This window comes from Idiotropiscis lumnitzeri, chromosome 4 (genome assembly GCF_059441095.1).
Source record: "Idiotropiscis lumnitzeri isolate Australia: NSW breed Sydney's pygmy pipehorse chromosome 4, RoL_Ilum_1.0, whole genome shotgun sequence".
NCBI classification, from domain to species: Eukaryota; Metazoa; Chordata; class Actinopteri; order Syngnathiformes; family Syngnathidae; genus Idiotropiscis; species Idiotropiscis lumnitzeri.
In genome coordinates, this window is record NC_142394.1 from 10,371,409 (window position 1) to 10,389,052 (window position 17,644).

The 17,644-nt window shown below is 39.1% G+C and overlaps 1 protein-coding gene across 2 annotated transcripts in view; it reads left to right on the forward strand.

Moving 5' to 3' along the window:
* Positions 1-17,644, forward strand: part of pcdh11 (protocadherin 11) — a 148,448-nt gene that overhangs the window by 56,520 nt on the left and 74,284 nt on the right. Inside the window, exon 4 of one of the 2 annotated variants that reach the window (XM_088293456.1) lies at positions 2,587-2,646. The exons of the other annotated variant lie outside the window; for it this stretch is intronic. Coding sequence (XP_088149582.1) covers positions 2,587-2,646 — 60 coding nt within the window. The remainder of the gene's footprint in view (positions 1-2,586; positions 2,647-17,644) is intronic. 2 annotated transcript variants of the gene reach the window in all.

Genomic DNA, 17,644 nt, shown 5'->3' on the forward strand with positions numbered 1-17,644 from the left:
CTGGAATGAAGGTCATTGGTGGAAATCGCTCTGTCTAGATGAATGGATGTATATGTGTGCTTGTGTGCACTCAAACAAAGCAAACATTTCTTGCATCTATCCCCCAAGACAATAACTCATGTTTATTTGTCACATCAATTAGATGGTATCATGGTTACATAGCCTACTCAATCTGCAGGGAAAATTTTGTCGACTAAATTCATTGTCCCAGCTAGGCCCATTTATTCATTTATATTTCATGAATGTGGTGTTTATGCTGCAGTAAAAGCCTGGCTGTTTTTTTTTTTTATCCTCACTTGGTTAGGCTGGCCAGTGAGGTGTTTTCCTTCCATACAATTAAATATAGATGTTAAGAGTCTAAAGTTGAGTGTCACATCTGTCCTGGTGCTATCGTACGGGGCACCGTTAAACGTGCCCCAGCTGTATTTTAGAATATGAAGGCATAATTGAAAGCACCTGCTTAGAAAACAACAGGGCCCAGGACACGGCTCACAGCTCATTGGTAGATCTTCCGCTCACCTATCACTTTCCCGCCGGCTTCTCCTTATACATTTGTGCATTTTAGACACTTCACTGTTTCATTTTTTTTTTTCCACCATGGAATTGTGAGTATGCAAATAATTTGGATCTTTGCATAATCACAAGCAGTGGGACCATCTGTTGTTGGCTTGTTGACATACCTCGTGTCTGCTTGTTAATGGGGTTTTTCTCGTATGTAAGCAATGTATTTGTATATTAACAATGTGATAATAATTTAAAGGGACGCTTCATTGACGTTAACATTGGCACTTATTGAATAGGTTTATATGTAAAAATAACATTAGTACTAAAAGAGTCTGTAGTGATTTAATTATTTATTTATTTATTTTTAATCAGATTTACGACAATTTGGCACGCCCCCTTTAGGAGCTCGGCTTGTTATTTTTTTTCCGGTTTTAGCGTCTACGTCACAGCAGGGAATCAAGCGAGGTAATATTGCTTTAATTGTCAGTTCTGTTGTCTAAAACGGCGATTGATCGCCACCAAAATGCAAATGCACATTACTGCTCTTGTCCATCACAACCTGTGAAAGTATAAAAGCGTTCTGCACAATAATTTGGATTTATTGACATCAAACGTGAGCTCATGTGACCGCCTTCAAAAAATCAAAAACAGATTGATTCTCCACTTCCACATGCTGAAGTGGACAAAAGTAAGAATCTGCACAAAAACCCCGACTGGTTATATTTTTATTTATGCTAATCTTTTGGTGAGTGTGAGGAGGCAGCCAGGCATCGATGTTTACACCTCCCGCCCCCACGGGTAACAACAGTTTTTGGTCGCTAAAGAGACGTTAGCACAACAAAATTAGCTTCTTACCAGCAACTTGGTGCCTGCAATGCCTGGCTGTTGCTACTCATGCAACTTTGTGTCCACCACAGCTTGCAGCCAATTCATGAAGATGTCAGCATCGATTTCAGATAAACTCCTTATCATTCAAGAAGTGGTCTCCTTGAACGGCGCGCATCACGAAGCGGCATGCGTTTTTAGTTGGGGCCGCTTCGGGAGCGTCAATGTTCAGCGATCAAAAAGTTTGAGTGAGGATGCCGACTCGACAGCGTGGCCGCATTGGAACATGACATTGAGTGCCGTACGCGTAGCCCGGAGGTGTTAAAGAATAAGAACGCGTGTTGCAGTTACGTCACCTACCGTCGAAAAACTCATTAATACTCATTTCCACTTCAATCTCTGTAAACATCCTTACCGGTGTTTTTATGCCATGTGTCCTCACCGCGATCAGCAAAGAAGCTGCGCGACGCATCCTCTCAGCATAATCTATCTAGCTCTGCTCACTTCCACATTTGCCCATTCTCATATAAATCAGCCACGGAGAGGTTTTGTTATGTTGAAGGGGTCATTGTTCGGGATGTCCACGTGAATTATGGTGGCAGTTGATCACCATAGTTGGACGGTTTCATCAATGAAAGTATGATGATTTCCGATGGAGTTTTTGTAACCGGTCCCTTTGTGACTCGCCGAAACATGGAGAAAGCGGAGGGAGGATGGCCATATTCCTCATTAAAAGTAGGTGTTTTTAAACTTGTCACTTATTTCCTTGATTTCTCCAAAGTGAATAAATAAAAAAGAAAATGATAACTAATTTCAGTTTCCTGATCAAAAAAATATATAACCTGAGCTTGTTAGTGAAAAATGGGCCATCTTGGATCTTGTCCTCCTTTAACCTAAAAAAGCATTCCGGGAAAGGGACATATGTTTTTGAGAATCTTCCTACAAAGAAGGATTTATAATCTTTGTAGAGGGGCTGAAATAATGGTTTAGACTAGAAAGCAAAACAAAAGCATCATCCCTGCTCACGTGATGTCTGATAGATATAAACATGATGAAGATTTAATATGACTCTTAACAAAAGCTGCAGGTCTTGGATTAGTGGTCAGCTGGCACGTGTTTATTCCGTTGCTGAAACCCACTAAAATATTTCCCAAAGTGCTCCGACAGACAGGAAATAAGCTGCAACCTCTGCCAATGAGGATTTACAGGAGATGACCTCCAATGAAACATGCCCCTGATAATGTGTTTTTCTTGTAGAATGCGATCCAAATGCTAGAGAAGTCTTTTAACTCGCCACCACCCATTTGTCCTCATAAGGTAAGATCCGCCTTGCTTTCAGGCATTTGATTTAAGAAAATAGCATTAACTCTCAATCAGGCTCGGATCCTGTTTGGTCATTAAGTGGGTGTTCAACAAGGACCCAAATGTCTCAGTATGAAGCAGTAGAACGATAATAACAAAATGATTCAAAACAGATCAGAAAATTGTACAGCAGCATAACAATATGAGTCAGACCTGCAGGTTGTTTTTTATTGGCCCGCAGCATATTCCCAAATTCACAACAAACATGGATTAAAAATGTAAGCATCTGTATTTGTTAATTATTTTTTTTAATTAAGTTTTAGATGCTGCAAAATGTGCAGTCTGTAAAATCATGTGGTTGCCACCTCACACTAAACTGGCAAATTAGATTTTTTGGGGGGGGTAGGTTGAATATTTTTTTCACCCCCAAAAAAATAACCATCACAAAAGGTTTTTCTTTAATGTCACGTAAAAGACACTCGGCCGGGTTTGATTTTGCCCTTGAAAACTGATCACTTATTTCGGTAAAGTAGGTCATGAACTTTCTTGCGTTCTAATTTCCATCAAGTTTGATTGGCTGTAGAAACTTGTGGATATTTATTCAACGTTAATTATCCCAATTCATGCAGGGTCAGAGTCATCACCACACGCTAATGACGTCAAGTCTTTTGAAGTAACTTTCCACTTCTGCTTCTGAGCCATTCCCCAACACGACAATGTGTTATGCAGTGAAATTCACACAATCTCAGTTCACTTAGCAGCGGATGTGTCATAATTGACTGTGTGTCCATTTTTCGGGCGGATGAGTGGCGGTGGTTGCACAGCGAGAAGCAAACGACCTCAATAAAAAAAAAAAGCTCAATGGAGGGAACCTGTCTGGCAGCTTGTCATCAACTGGACAAAGCCATGCGCTCTTCAGTATAGCTAATGTACAACTCGCTGTAAAAAAATCACTTTGAAAAGTGCAGGAATGGGAGGACAGAAAACAGGAATAAAATCCAACACACTTCCGTCATTTTTGTCATGCTGAAATCACGCGAAGAGGCAATCACATTGTGATCAGGAGGCAAACTGTCCTTCATGCGAGTATGGAATAATTCACCCATAGGTTCTTACCGTAAGCATTCAGTGCAATATTACATCCTCTCTTACATATGATGAAATGATGACAGCCTGGCGTTCCTTTTGCTGAACTCCATTCTTTTTCTGTGCTCCCATTTGGTCATGTAAGGGGAAACAATGAGTTTGTGGATGGGTTGGCGTGATGGTTCTTTACATTTTAGCTGTTAGCAGCAGAACATAATCTCCGTCTCGTCAGCTCCCATTAGTCTTCGTGATTTGCGCCGACCCAAAATGTGCCGCCATTGCAATGGGCCAGCTGGGGTAATTTAGTACAGTCAGTCATCTCGGGAGCCTGTTAAGTGAGCGAGCAAATGACTGGATGTGAGTCATATGAAAAAGAATATTCACATTTATAATGGTTGTCTCTGTCTTTTTGCGCGTCTTCTCCTCATCTGAATTGTGTGCGCACCCCCCTCCGCCATCTCCTCAAGATAGTGTAATGACCAGAGGGCTTTTAAACGTGCTGCTCTGTGATTATATTAAGAGGGCGGGGGAAGGAGAGGGGTGGAAAGAGATCGGGTATATATAATTGCTTCTTGACACATTGGCCAAATTCTGCAGTGCCAGGATCTGAGCAAAGATGATTAACGGCTGTCCGAGTGGGTGGGCACCACGGGTCGTTGGGGTCCTTTGGTTTCCATAGCGACCTTAGACTAAAGGCCATATACTGCATAGTGAAAATCCCAAAGGCCCACACATTGTTAAACTACAATTATACTCACATCGAAAGCATTGTCTGCCTACCGCAAACTCTCTCATTCACCCGCCAAGCAACTTGCCGCCTTCACTTTTTTTTCTCCCCACTCCCGCTCCTTTTATTTTCTCTGCTAGTTTTCTTAAATGGTCTCCTCTAGCTGGCAAGAAGATTAAGAGTGAAAATCTTGGATTCTGTGAATAATTGATGAGTGGGCTCACCTCAGAGCATCATTACAGTACGGCAGTCCGGGTAAGGGGTGAGGCTAAGATCATAATTCTGACACCAGGCTTCAGGCGGTAGAAAATTGTGTCAGTTTTTCACAAGGCTGCAGCATGAAGAAGTGTTTCTCATTAAACCACAAGTAGTGCACAATAATGAGCGCATACATAGATTTTTTTTTCCTGCATATTAACAGCAGTGTCACACTCATGTGACACAGGATACTTCTAAAATATAACAAATAGGATTTATGCAAGCAGTAAATGGCTGTTTTTTATGTTACCCTGTGCTGCTAATTAATGTGTAAGCACACATGACTGCATACAGTATATACATGGATGTTCCGTATGTACAATATAATCCAGTTAGGTGACAGATGGAGAGGGCAAGGGATGGGGGTGGGGTTCAAGCACTTTGGATAGTGTGAGGCCTGACTGCTACTCATTCTGTGCCAGCTCAGAAATATTGAAGACAAATTACAGTTATGCATCAAGATGTCCTTTCACCAATGTGTTTCCTCTACAAAACAAACTCCTCCCCTGTAACAAATCATCCAACAATAGGAAAGTTGAGTAATGAGCTTGGTACACCCCTCCCTGCCTCTTCAAGTGCATTCATCCTGGGAAACTAGCGTGTAGCATGTTAACACACAGATTGCAAGTGCTACAAATGAGAAAAGAAATGTCGGGGACCAGTCAAGAAATGGCCACTGAATAAGCAAACCCTAATGATAATTCATTCTGCATAATAAAAGAAAATCCCCCGGGCATCCAAACAAGAGGGTCGTCATACAGCAATTAAGTTTATATTAAAGGCATCAAGCTGCAGGGGCGTGGCTACTGAGGAATTGCTGGTATTTTCGCATGCGCATGCAAGCGTGTATCTGCTCAACATGTCATAAGGGTGTCTCAATAGATAACGGGTGTAAACGCTCTATTGGTGGTCATTGTCAAACAAATTAAGTTTGTTCCTGGGTAAAAAAAAGACAAGCTGAAAGGTCATTTGTGGCCTCTGGGAGCAGTGCGACGTGGCGTCTGTCACTACCAACAACCGCATGTCTCGATCAAATGGGAAAACGTATCCGGCGCAACCAGCCTGCCGTGTAATAAAGGCAGTCAGCCACTCTCACTGTCACATTAACAGGCCTCCGTGGTCTCTTTTTTTATCATAAAGACATCCAACTTACCGGTTTCAAGGTACTGCAGACTGTAGTTTTAAAAAGTCACGGTTATAAAAAAATGCTAAATTATTCCATCGGAAATTTGAGCCGTTTTATGTTTTGTTTTGTTTTTTTTTAGTCGTAGTTGACACATACTCCCCGCCTCCCATTGTTGCGAGCAGTCAGTGAGGAACTTGATAAACAAAGGATGTCTCATTTACGAGAGCACTACCGATTACTCTCTGACCATTTCAATGTAACGTTAATACCAGTAATAATATAATTAACTGTTTTGAATGTTTTTAATTGATCATTTGAAACCAGCTTACGAGATTTACCTTAATGAAATAAATCAAGGGAATAAATACTATCCACTTTCTTCCCCATGAGACTTTGCATTAAATGTAGGTGTGACTTCATTTTTTTGTCCACTTTGTTTGACAGTTACAGACCTAAACTGTATGGGGAATGCTAGTGGCTGCAGCTTTAAAATAAAAAAATGAATCTCACTTTCTACTAATATAGCGGGGCAGGAGGAAGACAAGAAAAAGTGGTCAGTCACACGTTTTGCTACTTTCTGAACTTTGTGGCTTCAGACGGTGAGGCAATAAGCTATCTCAAAATCTCAGTACCTACATAGTAATACAGTTGTTGGCATTTTGTTAGAAGAGATTGGAGACAGTCTTATGTATTTTCTTATTTATAAAACTCTTTTATAAACCCAACTACTTCTCACACAACATATTTTTCCCCAAAAAAACAGATACATAATAACAATAACAGTATTAATACAGATTAAGAGGAAAATACTGAATCATTTAAATATTTATTATGTCTGCGCTGAAATTATTAATTATTATTACTGACCATCAGTCCAAAAGCACGCCAGAACTGTTGAGAAAAAAAAAAGGGGACCTGACTAATTCGAAAGTGTTGGGTCCCACTTACACATAAAAATCATGCCTGAGATTTTTGTGACTTTGCTCTTAATCTTTAAATGGCATCCAGCAACTCTTCTCCAGTGTTTTGTTCTAATACAAGCATAAAGTCCGATGCACGTGTTGCTCCATAAGCTTCCACTTTCGGTCCACAAATTGAATGGAGCTCACATCCAACATTGAGGTGGTCTTCTGATTTACCGCTTCTCCCGCTGTCTTACGGCACGTCGCTCCCACTATTGTTTCTGCTTGAAAGCCCTCAGGAATAAGGTGGATAGATTTGCTGTCAAGGAATTTAAGTTGATAACTAGCATGGCTAATGTCAGCTCTGGTATTATCAGTAGCATCAGATCAGTACATGTCGCGACTCATTTTCAGAGAAATGTTAATTTACGGTTGCGATACATTAATAACGACAATACTCTATGTTATTTTTACATTTACTAGTATATCTATGGAGCGTGTTCAATGAAAAAAATAATTATTATTCAAAATAATAAATTTTAGAGCCGTAATTGCAATCCAGTGATTTCTTGAAAACGTGATATTTTTGGTCACGGTTATCATACCATCAGAACCTGATACCGGCCCATCCCCAGATTGCACCCAACACATCCTACCATGACTTTGGTAAAACTGCCTCACATGGTGCGCATAGCTGATTAATAAAGAACTGCTGTGCTGTGTCCAGAGTCCAAATAAATTGAATGAAGACATAACGGGCTGTCGATACTTGTTAACAAGCTTCTGACTGCCAGCGGGATTTGCAGACATTTAACCCTCATGGGCCTGTTTGCAGCTTCAGGGATGTGTGGGAGTCACAAGTTGTTCTTTCTATCAATGTTAAGAGTTTGAGAAGATGAAACAATCATATAGGCTGAAATGTGAAAATGCACAAGGCTGTATTGGAACAGGATGGCAATGGATACTGAGGACCAACCACCTTGGTCAGTGATGGCAGTCCCCTTATACTTGGAAAGCTTTTACTTATATTCATGTGATTTCATTAACCTTTGTGGATAGAAAGAACACAAAGAGAGTCAATAAACCATAAAGTGACGACAGTTATGTTGAAAGTACAAAATAAGCCCGCCAAGGTTAAATGTCTGCAAATCACCACGTCAAAGTTGAAGGATGCTGTTTGGATGAGAAAGAAAACAATAATGTATTGGTACAGTGAAAATGTGAATGTCTTAAAGTTTTGTGACCAACCATTTCAAATTTGAATGATTGAAAAAGAATTGAGGAGTATATACAATGGAACGTCAAAACCATGAAAAATCAAACAATTTCCTCAGCTCTCAAACACTGTCGGTCAGCATGAGTGTCTCTTGAATTTGCTGAACCCTGCCACACTTAACTTTACCCAAATCTTTCTCATGCCTCCACGTCCCAGCTGCAAAAATATATCAGCTAAAAGCCTCCGGTGGCTGCAATATTTCCAACTGAGTCATCATGGGGCATGCTAGCCACTAGCTAGCACGCAAGCTAACAGCCTCCCGTATGTTACATGGAGCTGATGCCAACGACAGGCTCCCGCGGACCACATGTGTAGCCCGTGGGCTTGTTCTAAAAATACCTCACCGGTGACGAGACATTGTAGGAACTCATCATTTGAAAATGTAAACAATGGCAGAGATTTATAGACATACAATGTGATTATTGGGAGACTTCATAAACATGATCAATGTCTTCACGTAAATTAATATAATTAATTATTACTAATGACTCATAGGCTATATAATATTATTCAAAATAATTTGAGCAAATTTGTCAGAAATGTGTGTATAGAATTGGAATCCCTTTGCATAATTCATTACACAAAAAGTACAGTAGCTCTCAGTCCTCTCGACTGTGAGGATTGTAGGGATAAAAAAAAATGTTATGAGTGTCTGTCTTTATTGTTATATATTTAGTTTTTTTGTGTTGGTGTACACTACTGCCGCCAATGACAAAAAAAGTACATTTAAAAAAAGTAAAAAGAAAACTGATGTCACCTTTAATCTACGGTGGCACGTGACCTGCATCCCAGGAAGTTGTTTGCAGTCATCAGTCACTTGCAGCAAGCTATTAGGATACATGTGGTCAAGCACTAAAAATTGATAGATTCATGATTATTTCTATTTGCATTGCTGCGTACAAAGAAAAAAATGATATATTGTTGAGTTAACACCTCTCTGACTGTTCTGATGAAAAACATGCATCATTATGGTAAAAGCAGAATTGTCCATGTTTTTTGGGTTTTTTTTTCTGTGTCTCTCAAGTGCTATGACCAGTAAGTGGAGTAACGTCATTGATTTTGTCTCACAGCCAGCATGATTTCTTTTCAGTCCAGTACATGTCCTTCTTGAGGTTGCTGTCATCCTCAATAGGTAGAACAATGACAACCCTCCATGACAGATGTTGTTTTTCTCCCACAATTTCCACCAGTGTTAATGGCATAAAACATTCAGGGGAAAATGATGATGGAATATTTAATATGTTTCCATCTCTGCCAACTTGCCATGCTCATATATCCATATTGAACCACACCTCCACTTGCAACCAATCAATGATATTTCATTACAAACCAAATTCTTCTTTTGGAATGGTGAAATCCAATCTCCATTGTGAAACAAACAAATTGGATATTGTGGCAGGTGCATCAGAGTAAAAAAAAATATGACTTGCATCGTAACCAAATGATTGCCTTCTTACAGAAAGAACAACATATCTTACAACATGCCATTAGAAATCTCTCCAAGTAGGATTCAAGCACAGTTCAGAATTGAGTTTCCCAGACCTCCTGCTCTGTATTTGCTCCCCGTCTCCTGATGGCTGCCTATTCCTTGCACATGCCACACAATATCTCCCCTCTATATCCACCTAAACCAATCAGGGATTTGAAGACCTCCCTTCCAATCAATTACCACACAAATCAGTGCACAGGCCTTTGATGGAGAATCATTTGTCAAATCAGCCCAGATGGCTGGGGGCATGTACCCCAATGCCAGAGGCCATATCCACATGGAAATCTCTGCCCAGACTGGGCTCTCCTGACACTCCCAACCTATTAATGGCAAGTCATTGTGCACTCCAGATTGACAGTACAACTGCTCTGGTACTTTAAATTGAAAATGGATAAGGATTTTCCCATGACTTGTGGATAATATTTAGTTCCATTATATATAGGACTTTTTGAAGGTTTTCTAAACTAGAATCTGACAGGTCGTACAGCAGGTGTTATCAATAGCACAACCTCAAATTAATATGTATCACACAAGACCTAATGTAACTTGACACTGGAAACAGCACAGGAAAAACACGTCCATGGAGTTTTCTCATTTACATACATCAGTATGACTGAATTATATTAAAAAAATAATCACGTTGATTGAATGTTTTGACAAGACTGGACAATGAAATTGGGCTATTATATAATTTACTCCTAACATTTATGAAATGCCTCTGCAGAGAGCTGAAAACAGCAGTTATTGAAATGTGTGTCCGTGCGCTCGCGTGTGTGTGATATATTTGTTTGTTTGTATATTGCACCAAACAAACAAACAAACAAAATGAAGGCTGGATGATTGGGGAAGATGATGAAATAAGGTAAAAATCCCAGGATTAGTTTAAAAAAAAGGTAAAAATCCCAGGATTAGTTTAAAAAATACACATGTAAAAAAAATATATATATATATAAAAATGTAGATATTGCAGGACAATTAAAAAAGTTTTACCCCAAATTTCCACTTCCCACTTTGACAAGCAATTCCCATGGTAAAGTTGCTACCAAGCAACTGTTTGCCAATGCGGGACATTTTTAAGTTAGTCTTATAGTTAATGAAAAGTAAGAAAAGGTTCATTAGTTTGCATGGTGGTCCAGCCTGGGCTAGATTTCTTAAGATACATCTCCAAAGGTTTGCAGTTAACATAAATTGGGCCCTCTCTAGAACTTTCCAGTCTATAAACATTAACAAGAATGGCACTCAGTAGAGCGCAGATATCCACCAAGGACGAGCAATCCTAGTTTGTGGCAGCACCAAATTCCACTCCTCCATGGATACGTGCCCGCAGCACTCTCTTGGAAATGAACCAGATTTTAATGGGCTCTTCCTTAGTCTTACCCTTATCCCTTCAAAATGTTTTATGCAAAATGCTTCAGACGCTGCTCATTTTTTGGGTAACAATTAACACTTATTGTTCAAGAAAAATAGAAATGAAAAGGAGCTAAACAAATAAAACTTGTGAATCTCTAAAAATGTTTAATTTATTGATTCACAGATTAAACAATCATAACTTGCTCAAGTTTCTCAGTCATGGTGTAAGTTATTTAAGAGGTTCTTTTAATTAATTTATTCATGAAGTATTATTCAAAGGCTTCGTGTCTCTGTGATGTATCCTGGCCTCTATCTCTTCTTGTGAAATGTGTAGTGTGGTGGGAAGACACGGATGCCAGTTCTCAGATCTTTGTGCAAGAATAGCCAATATTAGCACCTTGACATCTCCTGTATCTTAAAAACCTTGTAGCGACATTTCTTCCAAAAGAAATTAAATATGTTTCAAGGTAAGTGCTCAAAATATGCAAAGACTGAATTATTTAGGACATTGTTGTCTGGAAAATCTGGAATTTTGGGTGATTATTCAACGGTTGGTTCATTTCTATTTATCAAACACAGTGGCACACCTTTTTCAGTATGCAGCTGACTACGGAGACTTTAGCACATTCTTTATGAGCAAACATATTTGATTGACAGGTGAAGGGAGAGCAGTGAGTGTTTTCACTGCCATCAGCTGTATTTCCAAGGCCTTCCATGGATGCACCTACATCATCCTGCTGCTAATTTTGAAGCCTTATTTAATATTTAAGTCATTTTCTTTTTATTCATTCAAATTTGCCAGGCTTGTCAACAATACCTTTCTTTGAGGGGTGTGACATTTACTGGACACATTTTTGTCCCTCTACAGCAGGGGTGGGTAAACTTTTTGATTGGCGGGCCACAATGGGTTCTAAAATTTGACAGAGGGGCCGGAACAGGAGCAGATGGATGGAGTGTTTTGGTAACCTCACCTCATCGGAGAAAAAAAAAAAAAAAAAACATTTAATTTTAAACGAAAGTGAACAAAAGCATTACAACAATATATTTGTCGTTGAAAAACCACAGTATTGGGAAAATAAAACATTAACAAAGTTTATTCATTTAATTTTTTACAAGTTCGGCGGGCCGGATTCAAACGTTTAACGGGCCGCATGTGGCCCCCGGGCCGTAGTTTGCCCACCCAGAGTCTACAGTGTCATGATAAAATGATGCTGATTCATTAAAAAAAAAAAAAGAAAGAAAGAAAAAAAAAAAGCTTTACGCACAGCTGTATATTGGCAGAGCATCGAAAGAATAATTATCAAGCTGATGTGATGGATCAAAAAAGTCTTTTTGATATGAAGAGGGTCAAATACCTGTGCTATAATGAACTAAAGTGAAGCGAGAGAGATGATGAAATGGGAAAGGAGATCAGAACCCATTCTTTCCATTACAGGAAATTTGAGATTACTTCCCAACAGATGAACTAATGGTTATTAGAACGATGTAGTTGTTTGTTTGCATTCAAACATCAGATGCTTCAGCCAACTTGTGCGGCTGTGCTCATGACAATTTCAGCTTCCCAGCATCAAAATCGTACGTACTGTTCATGCCTCATTCTGGTCAGTGGAGACTTCAATCTTGTTCTTCGCTATTATCGACAAACAACTTCCTACAACATGTAGGTAGCTTGCGCAACAAGAGGGAATTGAGTTGAGAGTGATGAGTTTGATCCCATGACACAAATTCCATGATTAGTAAATTAATAGTAGCCTATAGCGTACGGGAGAAATGAAATGCCATACAAAATGGAATTGTAAGCGAAAGTAACCATTTGTAAATCATCACCTGCTTGTAACCCCTTCCAAGATATTTCTCCTCACCCTTTAACGTTGCCTGTTGTCTTTGGAGATTTAACCCATAGTGAGAGAATTTGACTCTGCATGATAAAAAGGCATAAATATTGGAGAAAAAAACAACACATTACCAGCTGATGACCTTATTATGCTCACTGTGTACAATGCAGTGACTATTTTGCCTTTATTCGTCATTATTACCACCCGCCATTATTGTGAGGGGAGACACATCAAGATGATAAAAAGGGCCTCAGACTAAAATGTTAAGGAGCCCCCCGTCATGTGGGACACATCCCCACTGTTTTGTGCGGGCCTATATGAATGTGTTTCAATACTCATGGATATTCAGCGGAAGAGTGCAGAGCGCATCTTGCTGTAATAAGCATTTACTGATGCGGGGTAGCACCATGCACTGCGAGAACATATGTTAATGCACTTGGTTATGGCCAGGGAAACAGCAAGATTTTTAAAACACTCACAGGGTGGGCCTCCAGCAGCACAAATTTGCCTTTGACAAAGATATTTATATGATTTGTGGCCAGATGCTGAAAATGAGTCTGGTCATGAGAAGTTTGTTTCGTTAAAGGAACCACTAGGGTGAGGACTTCTCTTTAGTCTTGCCACGTTCGACTGTTTTAGACGTTTCAACTTTTGCCAGAAAGATGCAATGGTGTTTTCCAGCAACATAATATTTGAGGAAGATCTGCACAGAGCAAGCGGGGATACTGCGAGATTTGTTTCGATGTTTGATCCATTTTTTACCAGCACTGTGTTGCTGCATGCACAAGGCAGATTCTCTGTTCTGTCTCTGGAGCTATAGTGTATATGTTGAAGGGGGGTTCAATCCACTCTAGGTCAAAGGGTCTCAATGAGCCAGTCACATACAATTTTAAACAGTGGAATTTCTGCTCCTTGTTCGATATTATTTTCATGTATCTTGTTTAAATTATATGTTTGTTTTGGAAAAGATTTTTTTAAATTGTTGATGGTGAAGTGTGATTTGTTCTTTTGACTAGGGATGGGTACCATGTCCTGGCAGTAAACGAGCGCCGGGGCTAAATTATTAAACTGATAAGCCTCATCTTAAACACTTCTGTTAGAAATGACGAAAACAAGCAGCCTTAACAAACATTTAGCAAAAGTTCATCACATTCAAGTGGAGGAAAGCAGCATTTTTGACGGCCCAACATCAAAAACTGCTGGTAGATGAGTCTGTGAAAGATGAACTATTGCTAGACCATTTTTACTTTTGTGGAAAATAATTTTTTTATTTGTTGCAGTTGCGAAAGGAGTTACTTTAAAAAGAAACAAACAAACGAAGCAGTGTTCGCTCAAAGATTGTTCTAGTGTCTTTCTAAACAAAAAAAGCTACCAATACAAATAATAATATCGTTAAGAGTTGTTCCATTGTAAAAAACGTAAAGATACAACATTCATACTTTTGGCCTCAACAACTTCTGTGTCATAACTATTCAAGTTAAAAAATGCTAAATGACCTCACAATTAGAGGTTCTGTGAGGAGATTGTGCGTTTATCTTTTTTTGTTGTTTTTTTTCCCCCTGGGAGTTGCATTCTCCTTCCACATAACAAAAACATACATACTCAATTGACTAAAAATAATTAAAATTAGCTAAAGCTTGATATATAGATAAGTCATTGTGTGTGTGCAACAAAAATCCAATGAAGAAAATCCACCAAGTGTCGCAAAAATTATACGAGCAGTTCAACTCCCAAAGAAGGCTATAATTACATGGAAGGGCACATTCAGGTGAGTCGTTAGGTTGGCTTTTCAGACTAATAGAAACCAACTATGGCAGTGACTTGCATGCTATCAGACTTACAACTCGGATGTTAGATAATGGTTTGCATGTAATACCAAACCAATCAGCCTTTCGTTTCAAGAGGAGGTTTTGACATTTTTGGAGATTCAATTCAACAATGTTTAATAAATCATTAGTAGTAGTCAGGAGTGTTACAACTGCATTTTCAATTTTTACATGTAGATGTAATCATCTGGCTAGGCGTCTGCATTTATATGGATAACCTAACAAAATATTTATAAACTTGGCATTGGTCTCAACACAAACGATAGACGGAGCAGCATTTCTCCCGAATGTTAACTTTGTTGACTATTAATATTTTATTCATAATAATAGTGGTCAGAACACTTGTGCACAAGTTAGTGTGCATAGTTTTTTGTTAAATGATGTATTGTTCTTTCTTGCCCTCCCATAAAAACATACAGCTCGGGCAGTTGGCTTTTTCAATATGATTCGTCCATAGCTGTTAAGTCGATACAGAATCAGAATACTTAATTGATCTCAGGGAAATTGAAATGCAAAGGACAAACTGTGAAGCTTTATAACCCAAATGAATTAAAACGCTTGTTTCCCATCAGTCAAGGTGATGCACAAATGTACTTGTAAAGTGTGACAAATACAAAACACAAAAATTAGCCTATAATTTAAAACAGTCCGGGCTGATTGTTCTGTTGCCAGTTTGGTGCATTTAATTGAAAAGTCTCCCACATGAATGTAATAATTGAAAAAAGGCCACATAATTACTTTTTTTTTTTTTCAAATCTACTCTATCAGAAGAAGGGTTCCAGTGAGATTACATTTTTGTCTGTTCCCTAAGGTATAATATGCACAAACGTTTCAATCAGGACTAATTATTGATTCAAAATCACTTACACTACTTCAGCTAATCTTCACTAGTTTAATGATTGTTGTAAAGTGGATAGCTTCATTTTATTACATTAGATTTACTTTGGACAACCGTTTTTAAAAATAATTCCATTTTATTGTTCTTCACCACATTAGTGGGAATGCATTATCATATTTTGATCTTGGTTTGTGATTTGCCATCAGCTCACCTTCAGTCCGAGTGAGGAAAGTCGATGGATGGGTGGATGGATGTGTTTTGTCATTTATGTCCTCATTTTACAAGGTTAGTGGCAGGCAACTCTGAGATGGTGTTTAAAAAAAAATGATTCTGGCAGAATTAAAAATCAGGTCACTGTGAGAGTAAAAACTTCCCTCCGCAGGAAAGCTGGGGAGCGCCTAATAAAATTGTCAATGAGTATATTGACACTCTTGTAAAGTCTGACAATTCAGTCCGTTACAGACCTCCAGCTGAAATATTCCACCACTTCTTTGGCTCCTCAGGATACTCACTGTGACATTTGAAATTTGCATAGTAGTAAAGATCAATGTAACTCTCGGTGGCAGGTGTGACACTTATTCAAATCAGCTCACACCCTCCTTTCACATTATTTTTTTTTCCACGGCATAGTTCGGGAGCAGAACGGGGCGGGCAGGCAGCGAGCAATGTGGGTAAAGAAAGCCAGCGAGTTCCTCAGCAGAAGTCAACCTCAAAGAGCATTTTGTCATCTGTCTTCACTTAGTAAAGTACCTGGAAACCTCTGCAGATCAGCACGGAGATCTCTTGCTACTTGATGCTGTTTGAAGTCAGACGAGTTATGAAGTGAGAAATAAAGGGGCAAAAACATGTCACTAAAAAATGGCACGGCCTTTTTTTTTTTTTTTATTTCAAGCCCTTCCTTTTAGCACATGAATGTTTTTTTAGTAATAGATAATTATTCAGTTAGCTGCATTAGAAACTATGTCCTTCAAGCTGTGCCTGATTTCAAGGGACAGCTTGACAAAAATCACTTTGAATTTGGTTGAAAGCATGTCTAATTGAATTTTGATACGTAATTAAATCAAGCAATACATCAGCCCAGATCCCTCTGCAACCCACAATTCAACACTCTTGAGTACTAAAAGCTAATTATGATGAAGTTATTATCTCAGCCAAAGGGAGTACTCAGAATGGCTCCTTCTGCATCATGGAGACTTTCATTGGTGAAGATGTGCTCAACCTTGAAGAAAGGTCATCTCACTCATTATGGGTCTAGTTGTGATGAATGTCACTCAATGGGCTCATGTTAAAACGTGACACTTTAAAGCAGGTAATCACAGAGCGCAGCCATTTGCGATGATAGACAGTATATCTACATTACAAGAGCAGATGCTGATAATGCTGTTCATGTTGCTACAATTCTACATTATACACTTTGTGTTGACCTTGTCTTGCAGTTCCATCCGTCCATTTTCTATTTTTTAGGGTCACAGGTTTAGAGCGTACCCCAGCTGACTTAATGCGAGAGGTCGAGTACACTCTGGACTGGTTGCCAGCGTATCACAGGACACAATCATTTACACTGAAATTCACACCAACGGACAATTTTTAATCTTAAATTTACCTAACATTCATGATTGTTTGGGATGAGGCAGGAAAGCCAGAGTACCCGTATAAAACCCTTGCACGCAGAGGGAGAACATGCATACTTCACCCAGTAAAGCCTGAATTTGAACCCCTGACCTCAGAACTGTGAGGCGGATATGCCAATCAGTAGTCCACCGTTACATTGCTATCATAATCAACCAAAAATACATCATGTTTATGTGTGTCTGACAAAAAAAAAACGAAAAAAAACAAACATTACAAGCCAGTGGTTGTCTTAAATAAATAAACTAACATTTAATGGGAGTCAATATTTCAAATGCTTGATAGGCAAGAATTCCAGAGGAAGAGTCAGAGCGGCTGAAAAGCGGCTCTACTGTGGATGTTAGATGATAGAGATGAGCAAATACAGTTGTTGGTCATTTTTGGCCACTAATCCCTGGTTGTTTAGGAAGGGGCTGGGTTGATTTAACATGGATTTAGAGCATCATCCTCATCATCTGCTAGCCGGTCTCATATACTTAATCAATTACATCCCCTGTGATTAAAGTATGCTTTGGATGCCATGCACCGCGCATGTAATCTCCTGACATAAGGTATTAAATGAATACTAATTATAACTTTGCAGCTATGTGTCTTATCATATTCTTTTAATACCTTTCCTGAGAAGACAAATTGGTGTGTCAGTGGGAGGGCATGCAGCATTTTAAATTGGT